We start from the raw sequence: 11250 nt of genomic DNA on the forward strand, positions 1-11250 counted from the left end.
TCCAAACACACTGACGCATGTCCGGTCATCGGCTCATGGTGATAACACGGTGGATGTTCTTTTTCCTTTTTAGCAAAGAGGATTATAACGTTTAGAATACGAGTCACTTTCAATTTCCCCCTCAGTCTGATTTAAATAAAATGAAATAAGACTTGGGGAGCTGATCCCAGCTCCCTGAGGGTGACGGCTCGATACATCCCAACAAATCACTCTGAAATCAAAGTAAAACACAAAGACAAACAGGCTCCAGGTAATCTGGGTTAATTCTGACGCTGACCAGGTTTTTGTGAGCGATATCACACACGCTTCCAAACAGATTCACTCAAACACAAAGGTGTTCATGCGTTAGGTTATCGGATCGTTATGCAGTCCTGTTTACACGTTTTCAAGTGAAAAGAAAAAAAAGCACAGTTTTATTGAGTTTTGCATGTTTGTTTTATAAAATGTCTGCAGAGTGTAAACAAGCAAAACACAACTTTGGCCCAAACCCTGATATTTCCCTGCGTTTACACACAAACCAGCTGCGACTGACCACAAACCATGATTCTTGAAAACTCCGGCCACAGTGGAGATAAACTCTGTGTTCAGAGCTGCTATGAGCATGCCAAACCTGTAGGGGGCAGTGTATCGAGAAGCATGACGTCACCAATTGTGGCATAAATATCTGCCTCCCCACCCTCTCCATGATTGACGTCATGTTTTTTCCCAGGATTCTGATTGGCTATCGCTGCTTCATGCTTCTCGATACTCTGCCCCCTACAGGTTCGGCATGCTCATAGCAGCTCTGAACCAGGTGTATATACGGTCTGTGTAAATTAAGATTTTTTTTTTAAATGTAGAGCGGGAAATATCAGTTTTTTTTAAATCCCGGGTGCGTGTAAATGTGGCCTGGAACTCTGGTGTGCGGACATTTCTTACATAGAAGCTGAGAGGACCGATATGAAGAAGAAAACACACAAAGCCAACTAGTGGCCAGACATGCAAACTACAACGTTTCTGCGTGGTGATCCCTGCTGCCTGTATTCAGTATCTTTCTGGAACCCCCCCCCCCCCCACAGATGTTTTAATCTATTTTGAGTTAATTCAAGACACAATGTCAGATGTTGCTTAACTCTCCATCACATACAACTGAGATTTTGTTATTTATTATTTTATTATGTAACGACGTCAACAGAAGGTATGATAATGAAGCCATGGCGTCCAAAACCAAACCAACCAAACTGGTCTCCTCTGGTCCTGCAGTGTCGGTCGGAGGCCGTCGTTAGCATGGCAAAGTTCTCAAGGTCTACTGTAAGGCTCCCGGGGTAGGGGTGGGGTGGGGGGTTGGGGGGGGGGCAATTACTGTCCCCACTGATTCTCTTTATCCCCTTCAAAGGAGGCCGGTGATTAGAAGAAGAAAGTTTAGATTTCCTGAACTTGAAGTGGAAACACAAAAGTGACAGACGAAGCTCCAGGGTTCAATCCACATCAGGCCTGGGGCGTGTGTGTGTGTGTGTGTGTGTGTGTGTGTGTGTGTGTGTGTGTGTGTGTGTGTGTGTGTGTGTGTGTGTGGCTCCCGGAGGTGGTTTTACTCTCCGTTCTGATTGCAGCGCAGTTCTAATGAGACTGAAACGACAGTAAATCTTCTGTCGGCTATTCTTTGTTCCATGATGGAGATAAAATTAAGAAAACACAAGAAAGAAATTAATTTAAGCCTTTAACGTCCGATCAAAGAAAAAAAATTTTTTTCTCAATCCAAAGCCGGAACTCGTTTTAACAGATCTGGACTCAAACTCTCTAAACTAAATTCAGACTCTCGAATTCTTGACATCAGCTTTTGACTGAACTAAATCTAAACTATCTGAGCAACACATGAACTCATTAAACCGAATCCAGAATCTTTAAAATGATCGGATATCTTTTAAATGAGTTAATTTCTCTTAGTTAAAACTAAATAATGGGTAATACGTATTAAAAGGTATTGATGGTAGACGGTCTAATATCATGTATGACTTTAACGTTCCTCATCACATCATATGTTTTTGAATATTCTCAGCTTAGATGTTGATTCATTTCGAACAATGTTTTTTATTCTTTGATATCATGTTGTGTAGTATTATGAGGCTCTGTATTATTTTATGTACTATTAGGACATAAAACTATAGATAATTAAGGATATTACAGGTTTTTTTATGACGTTGATTCACGTAATATTGTATCATATTGTGTTGATTTGAATGAAATTATCTGGTAAAACATCTTATTATATACCATTTTACCATCCTGTATCTTTAATGTATTAAATCACGTTTCGTTGTATGTTGTCATATAAGAGTCTGTTTTATCAAAATGTTTCACCAGGACCTTACGTTAGTGGACATTAACTAATTAAAGCTACTAAACTTGTTAGTAATCAGGATTTTATGCCACTTTTGTACATTTGTGTACACACACCATCTGTTTTTAAAGCCTTTATACAAACTGCAATAAAGAAATTATTAAATTAATAAGAAATTATTTTGGCTGTCATGATGTTATTTCCTCCTGTGGCCACAGGGGGTACGGTGGCCACAACACAACACAACATCAAAAGCCACAACACAACAACAAAGAGTTGCAACACAACAACAAAAGCCACAACACAACAACAAAGAGTTGCAACACAACAACAAAAGCTGCAACACAACAATGATTCGTAACACAACAACAAAAGCCACAACACAACAGCAAAGAGTCGCAACACAACAACAAAAGCTGCAACACAACAACAAAATGCCACAACGGAAGGACTCAGCAGTCGGAGAGCTTTTAAGAACTTTTGTTGGTGTGCTGAGTACAAAGAGAACATGAGGTCTCATCTCAGACAAGTCGTCCCTCGCTGTGTTAAATATTTGTGACCGTAAACTATAGTCAGTATCTGTAAATCTGCTGTTGCCTCGTTGTTTTGCTCAGAAACAAACTTATGTCACGGCGTTGTGTGTTTGTACGTGAGAGCGAGCGAGCGAGCGAGAGAGAGAGAGAGAGAGAGCGAGAGAGAGAGAGAGAGAGAGAGAGAGAGAGAGAGTGTTTTCTCTTCCCAGGACTGACTCATCCGCCAGCGAAGTCCTCTGGAAAATATTCCTGCTTATAACTGTCTCTTTGTGAAGCACCAGCCCTCTGCAATATTTCCCACCTAGGTGAGTGTGTGCTGATGCCAGAGCCTGTTAACCCTCGGCCTGCCGAGCAGCAGCAGTGTGTGTGTGTGTGTGTGTGTGTGTGTGTGTGTGTGTGTGTGTGTGTGTGTGTGTGTGTGTGTGTGTGTGTGTGTGTGTGTGTGTGTGTGTGTGTGTGTGTGTGTGTGTGTGTGTGTGTGTGAAGGAAGAGAAACTGTGGGAAACCTCAGGTGGCTTTTCAAGCAAACTTCATATTTCAGAGCAGACGTTATCTCAGTGTTTGGGACGCAGATGCTCCTCCTCCTCTTCCTCCTCCTCTTCTTCCTCCTCCTCCTCCTCCTCCTCCCTTGTTTTGGTGCTTTGATCAAACTCGCCGGGCAACAGTTGAAGGACTCGGGTTCAAACCCAGGGTGTATCCGGCCCATATACACGACAATGTTGTCAAGTGAAAACGCAAACTTTTTGTTGCGTTCTTTGGTGTGTGTGTTTCCACGACGGCGGTGCTCGGAGACTTTGGAAAACACAACTTTTTGAAAAACGCTCCGTCTCCGCGGAAACGGGGGACAATGCAATTATTTGAAAATGCCCCGACATCTCTGTGGTTGTATTTTATTCATTTAGCATGAACTCCTCCCAGTATCGGTCAATCGCACACATACATATGTGCACAATATAAAACTTGCACATGTTTCTATATGTGCAAAGCTTCAGGAGATCAATCTTTAAAAAGCTCTCACCATCATGTACGGTATTCAGCAACAATGTCCTGCAAAGATGGGTTGTTTTCAGAATACTGATATATTCTGTCATTCCTATAAACTTATAATAGTTTTGCAAAAAACAAAACAAAAGAAAGGAAACATCAGGTGACCTCAGTGTTAAATAGGTCTTAATGAAATTGTAACTGCGTGAGCTAATGCTAATGCTGCTAACAGCTTGAGCTAATGCTAATGCTGCTAACAGCTTGAGCTAATGCTAATGCTGCTAACAGGACAGAGGCAGAAACAAGCTTCCTGAAGCTTCATCAAGTTCGGCTTCGTTTACGGGACAGCGGCGCTCGGAGATACTGGAAACAAAACCTTTTGAGAACGGCTCCCAAGGTGCAAGATTTTCAAATAAGCTCTGACACCGTCTCCATAGAAACGGGGGAAAACGCTTCTTCTTTGAAATGCTGCCAGTGTCCACGTGCACCAGCACCAGAGTAAACAGTTCTTCTGCACATGCTCAGTAGCTGGACAATAACAACAATGTCTTCATCCAGAGTGTCGTGACTCCCAGTCCATATTCTCCCACTATTTGATAGTTTTATTTTGACAGTCACTGGAATATGTTTTTTTTTATTATGGAATATGGTGGTTTTATTTTGACAGCCACCGTAATAACAATCCAACTTGGTGGTTTTATTTTGACAGTCACTGGAATATCAATCCAACTTGGTAGTTTTATTTTGACAGTCACCATAATAGCAATCCAGCTTGTCGGTTTTATTTCGATAGTCACCGTAATAACAATCCAACTTGGCAGTTTTATTTTGACAGTCATCGTAATAACAATTCAACTTGGCAGTTTTATTTTGACAGCCACCGTAATAACAATCCAACTTGGCAGTTTTATTTTGACAGTCATCGTAATAACAATCCAACTTGGCAGTTTTATTTTGACAGCCACCATAATAACAATCCAACTTTGAGGTTTTATTTTGACAGCCACCATAATAACAATACAACTTGGTAGTTTTATTTTGACAGTCACCGTAATATCAATCCAACTTGGTAGTTTTATTTTGACAGTCACCGTAATATCAATCCAACTAGGTAGTTTTATTTTGACAGTCAGTGTAATAACTTGGTGTGTGTGTTCTCACCATTGTTAATGTTTAGAGTATATTAACATTCTAACTACACTGTTTTCAGAACATTACTGTGTAAATGCAAAATGTTTTTGAACGGAGAAGAGGAAAACGATGCGTTTTCAGTGAAGCGTCGTGGTGTAAACGAGGCCGTACTCTCCGCGGCTGCACACTTCATCAAACCAGCACAATCCTCCTTTCTGGAGCGCGTCCGACCTGCAGGCCGGCCGGCTGGCCGACCGGCGGGGGTTCTGCATGCAGCCTCTCTGTCTCTCTCCCTCGGAAATGAAAAGGAAAAGAGGCTGAATGATACGGGATGCCGAGGTGTGAGAGAACCCCTTTACATTTATGGCCTCTCTGGAACTGGAGGAAGTGGCGTAGTAAAGTGGAGACACGCTCCCCTGCCCGCATTCAATTCCAAGTACATGACAGACGGTGAAATCAGAGGCGACGGGGACAGAAACAAGCAGAAGGAAGCAGCGATGTGGAGGAGAATCCCCCTCAGTACTGTGAGGCCGGTGGCCGACGCACCAGGTTCCAACAGTCTCACTTTATCAGATGAAGCTTTACGGTTACTTGATGTAGCAGATATTTACTGCCGGCCTTACAGACTGAAAAATTACCTAATTCTAGTTACTTTCATTCTGATAAAATCCGAAATAACAAACTTTCACCAATTTTCTTTGAACATGTGCCTCCATCATGTGAAGCTTTCACTTGATGACCAATCTGTAAAAGTTTGACGTTAAGCAATGTTTAAACTAAAATGTAGTGTGGATGTAGAAGTAATACAAAGTAATTTGAGGAGAAAATCATTTCAGTGCTGTGTGTGTACTCACCTTTGGTATGTTCGTATGTTTCAGTGGTATTGCTGCTAAATGCTCCGTGCAGTGTTGCTATTTCATTATATAATGTAAATTATTATGTTTTGTGTTGTGTCATACTGAATTGTCTAGTACAATTTCTGTTATATCACTTGCGTATTTGAAACTTTGATTGAAATATTTTGGATGCACTAAAGGTGGTTAACGCATATATCTGTTAATATATGCAGAATTGCATTTATTGTATCATATAATATCATATCTTAATGTATCGTATTTAAATGTTTTTGTATAAAACTGTGTTTTATTGTGAAGTATTTTATCAAAATGATCACTTTGTATCTCATTTTTATCAAATTGTATTCTTGCATCATGTTGTTTCATTGTATGTTGCGTCATTGAATCGTATGAATGTCATCATATTGTATTATATTGTTTTTAATTGTATGTATATGATACATATTGCACCATATTGTTACATATTGTGAAACACTGTATTCTAATATAACATGTCGTTAGGTCTTTTAATATAGTCAAACAGTATTGCAGACAATTGTACAATAATTTCATTTTGATTATTATTTGAATTTATTTGTAACTCATTTAAACATTTTTACTTTTAAAGTTTTCTAACTTTTTTTTTTCATATAAATTTAGATATTTTTTCAAATAATGTTCCACAATTTTTTTCCCCCACAATGTAATTCATCTTCACGTTATTTCCTATAATATAGGGATCGTTCTTTGAATATTACTCATATATCAAGTGTTTTAATTTTTCGAATCGATTACAATCTTTCTTTTTTTTTTTTTTTTTTGCAGGTTTTTGAAACTCGCTTCCTTTAGAAATCATGTACATTCAGAGGGTTTAAAGGTTTTTATATCAGGAGAGTCAAACATCAGGTCCATGAGACAAAGAGAGGCTCTAATCCAACCGCTGAACCGAGCAAACCGCAAAAAAACTAAACAAATCAAGGAAAACGGTGATTTTTAAACACATTTCTTAACAGGAGATCATTGTGAGCCTCAAGGCCAAGCTGTCAGGGTGAGTTTGTAAAAACACCCAGAATGCAACAGGTTTCTATCACATTTCACTGTATTTTGCATCATTAAAATTGGCTTCATGTTGAGATTGTAGTAATTTTCCAGAGTAATGTATACATTTTCATCACATGTACTCTGCAACACAACAGAGAAAAACTTTAAAAAAGTTTAAATTCAAAGGTTATTATGGCCAACGCAGTATTTTAGTTTGTGGCTCCTGAACTAAAATGTGATGAAATTTTACATTTATGACTTTTTTTTTTTTTTTTCAGGTTAAGTCTTTTATTTGTCAAAACACTTTTGTACATGCAGTGGAATGTGTTCAGCATGTGTTCCAAACAACAATCAACAATGACAAAGATACATGTAAATATTCTGTAAATATATTTCTTTTTTTTACTCTATTTCAAAATGCTGTTTAATATTTAGTTTTTAGTTTAGGTCCTTGACTTTTTCATATGAAAATGTAGAAGAAAAGCTAAATTATTGCCTCAAATAAATCAATGTCAAATAGTGAATAAGGAAACTTTATAAACAAGGAGAAAGTTTATCTGTTAAGTTGAATTTGATTGAATAAAGGCAGAGTTTCCCCAAAAAGAGAAGTATAAAAGACTGAACGTGTTCGCGTGGAGCAGCAGACTCCACCTGGATCAAACATTCGATCGCGGATCCTTCGGGGAGCCGTCGCGGCCCCATTATGCAAATCCTGCGCATCCCTCGCGAGGCCGGTCCACACTTCGTGAGCGCGCAGTCTCCCTCTAATAGCCGCGGCTCAGTAAACACCTTGGCTCTCCCATGTGGATTTGAAGCAACAAAAGATTAGCACTATTTGCAAATATACGACTGAGTTCAAAGGCACGGCTCTCCTGCCTCGCTTCCCTTCTTTTGTTCGCGTCCCGCAGCTTCTGAATGTGTTGGTGTCACACTTAATCCCAAAACTTCCTCAGCAAGCAGATTAACCACGTCATCCCATACACCGATACAAAACGTTTTTAAAATGGATCCTTAAAACGGACTGCGTTGAAAACCCTTTTTTTTTTGTTTTTGCGTGTGTGTAAGTTATAAAGCGGTATTAAATTGCATAGGAGCAAGGAGGGCGGAGAAGTGTGCGCGCACAGGCCCCGCCCCGCATCCCCATGAGGTCCCCGGGGCCCTTTAAAACCAGAAGGCCTCTGGGGCTTGAAAAGTAGTAGTTCACTTGTGCGACATCCAGCCAAGGGATTATTTTCCTCCCCCCTCCCCAAAAACCTTGGAAATATGACTTCGTCCAGCCACGACCAGCGCCTGGAGCATCTCCTGAGCGCCGTGGAGAGCGAGTTCCAGAAGGGCAGCGAGAAGGGAGACGCGTCCGAGAGGGATATTAAACTGAGTCTGGAGGACGCGGAGTTGTGGAACAAGTTCAAAGAGTTGACCAACGAGATGATCGTGACGAAGACGGGGAGGTAGGTGCAGCTCTGATGGAGTAGGGGAAGAGAGGGGCCGCCGGCGGTGGCCTTTTTACGCACGGCGCGTTTTTACGCACGGGGTAAAAAGAGAAAAATCAACTTAGTAATTGTAATATATGTGCATTAGATTGTCATTTTTAACAAAAACAGATTCGAGTGAATTCAAGTCCTTCTCCTGAAGGCCTTTAGAGGCCTTTGGAAACTTCTAAAAACTGTGACAAGACTCTTTAAAAAAAAAAAGAAAAAAGTATTGACAAGAGAATTCAGCACATTTTCAAACAAACCCGTTCCTCTATTTTCTCTTATTCTTAAGGAGGATGTTTCCCGTCCTGAGGGCCAGCGTCTCCGGCCTCGATCCGAACGCCATGTACTCGGTGCTGCTGGACTTCGTGGCCGCGGATAACAACCGGTGGAAGTACGTGAACGGGGAGTGGGTCCCCGGCGGCAAACCGGAGCCGCAGAGCCCCAGCTGCGTCTACATCCACCCGGACTCCCCCAACTTCGGAGCGCACTGGATGAAGGCGCCGGTCTCCTTCAGCAAAGTCAAACTCTCCAACAAACTCAACGGCGGCGGGCAGGTGACGAGGAATGCGCGCAGACTTTTACGCAAAGAAAAGAAGCAAAATCCTCAATTTAAAAAGAAAAAAATAAAGTTTTAAACTTATGGGGAAAAAAGTATTTAGTCTTTGAAGATAAAATAAAACTTCATGGGAAAATTCACAGTCATCACAGCTCCATATTGCACAAATAGTTAAAATAGATCAAATAGGACAGTGGCACACAAGAGAATATAATATGTATATTTAAATAAATAGATATATTAAATATGGAAATACAAGAGACCTAGATGGAGGAAATACCCAGGGTAGCAGTAATATTTAGAATATTTACTGTATAAATTATGGTATAGATTTAATTATGTCACAAATGAATTAACTTCCAGGCTTCTAATTTAATCATTTTCTGTGTTTTGTTGCATTAACTTAACTAAAGTTTTATTATAATAGTATATTAATACTTTATTAATTCCAAAGGGAAATACTTTGTAGTGTTGCGCCCCACAGAACGAGCACAAAATATCAATAAAACAATAAAAACTCAGTATGTAATATTACATATTAAAATGTACAGGGGGAAAAGGGATAAACTGGTAAAGGAATAGAGAATGAAATAAAAACACTATTTACAAAGAGGAATTAAAGAACAAGGGCCATAGGAAGGAAGTATCTCCTGTGGCACTTTTCAAAATAAATGCAAATTTGCTGAGAACGCGTGGCCTTAACTCCCGATGCTTCCACAGATCATGCTGAATTCTCTGCACAAATACGAGCCGAGGATACACATCGTGAAGGTGGGAGGCATCCAGAAGATGATCAGCAGCCAGTCCTTCCCCGAGACGCAGTTCATCGCCGTCACGGCGTACCAGAACGAAGAGGTCGGCGCCACGAAGACACATCTTCAGTAAATCTCATGCAGGCGGTCTGAGTGTTCACTGATATGTTGTGGCTCGTTCACAGATCACTGCCCTGAAGATCAAACACAATCCCTTCGCCAAAGCCTTCCTGGACGCCAAAGAAAGGTAGAACTAAAACCCAGCGGCGTGTCGGTGAGGGTGAGGCGTTGTTACAGGACCTGATGTTTTTGGTTTTGATTGCAGGAGCGATCATAAAGAAGTTCCTGATCACAGTGCGGACAGTCAACAATCCGGCTACTCTCAACGTGAGCTGCTTCTGCTTCATTACCATCTTTAAAACTAAAACTACCGCGTCTCCCTGAATGATGGTTGATGAGAGATGATTTTGATGCTTAAAACGTTGTTGTGGTCATGCAGTGGGAGGTTGGTTCCTGCCGGGCCAGAGCCCCATCTGCCCCAGCAGCAGCCCGCCTCAGTTCAGCGGCTCGGCCGGCCATCCCTCCGGCTCCTACTGCGAGCGCTACTCCAGCCTGAGGAGCCACCGGGCGGCGCCGTACCCCGGACACTACAGCCACCGCACCTCCAGCACCAGTAAGACCTCTCGCACTCTCAATCACCAATTGCAGTTTAAAAAAACCCCAAAACAAAACCCCTTCAAAAAGACTGACGTTAACGGAGTCTGTGCTCTTCTTCCTCGAAGACAACTACATGGACAACACGTCCGGGACCCTGCCGACTCACGACAGCTGGTCCGCTCTTCAGATTCCGAACTCCAGCGGCATGGGGACTCTGTCCCACACCACCAACTCCACCTCCAATTCCAGGTGAGGCTCTTCTGCAACGCAGCAGTGGTGTTTTTTGGATGTTTGTGTGGAGGAATGTCTTCATCTGTTCTTCTTCTTCTTCTTTGGTCCAGTCAGTACCCCAGCCTCTGGTCGGTGGCCGGCACCACCCTCACCCCCTCTGGATCTGCCTCGGGCTCCATACCCGGCGGCCTGACCTCCCAGTTCCTGCGGGGCTCGTCCTACTCGGGTCTGACCTCCTCGCTGCCCGTCTCCTCGCCGTCCTCCATGTACGACCCCGGCCTGAGCGAGGTCGGCGTCGGGGAGGCTCAGTTCGAGAGCTCCATCGCCCGGCTCACCGCCACCTGGGCGCCGGTGGCTCAGAGCTACTGAGGCGCCGGCCGGGGGAGACGTCCGGACTTTTAAGACACGAACCCCCGAGACGTCTCCGGGCCTGCGGGGATTCTCAAGATTCCACAATCCATTCCACGATCTGAGATGCAAAGACAGAACTTGAAAGACGCTTGAATAAAAAAACCCATAAAAAAAAAAAAAAACAACCTTAAAATATCTGCAAACTCTTTGCTCTTACGCCTCGACATCAAATTATAACATTTTTTGACTCCAGAGAACCAAAGATCAACTGGAATGTTGCTTTTCTTTCTAACCTTTGTCAGACAGACCCCCACCCCCCCCCACCCCCCCACCCACCTCCTGCTAACGCCAATGTGTACATGTGTGTATATAGACTAAATTAACTC

The 11250-nt window shown here is 42.1% G+C and overlaps 1 protein-coding gene across 1 annotated transcript; it reads left to right on the forward strand.

Moving 5' to 3' along the window:
* Positions 1-8105: 8105 nt before the first annotated feature.
* On the forward strand, positions 8106-10882 carry tbxta (T-box transcription factor Ta; the record flags this gene model as incomplete). Its single annotated transcript, XM_080484281.1, has 8 exons — positions 8106-8290; positions 8607-8871; positions 9594-9728; positions 9811-9872; positions 9951-10012; positions 10125-10298; positions 10408-10531; positions 10624-10882. The coding sequence occupies 8 exons, from the start codon at positions 8106-8108 to the stop codon at positions 10880-10882; spliced, it is 1266 nt and encodes a 421-aa protein (XP_080340407.1).
* Positions 10883-11250: the final 368 nt, after the last annotated feature.

The sequence above is a fragment of the Lipophrys pholis genome, assembly GCF_963383615.2.
Source record: "Lipophrys pholis genome assembly, chromosome: 17".
In the NCBI taxonomy this organism is placed as follows: Eukaryota; Metazoa; Chordata; class Actinopteri; order Blenniiformes; family Blenniidae; genus Lipophrys; species Lipophrys pholis.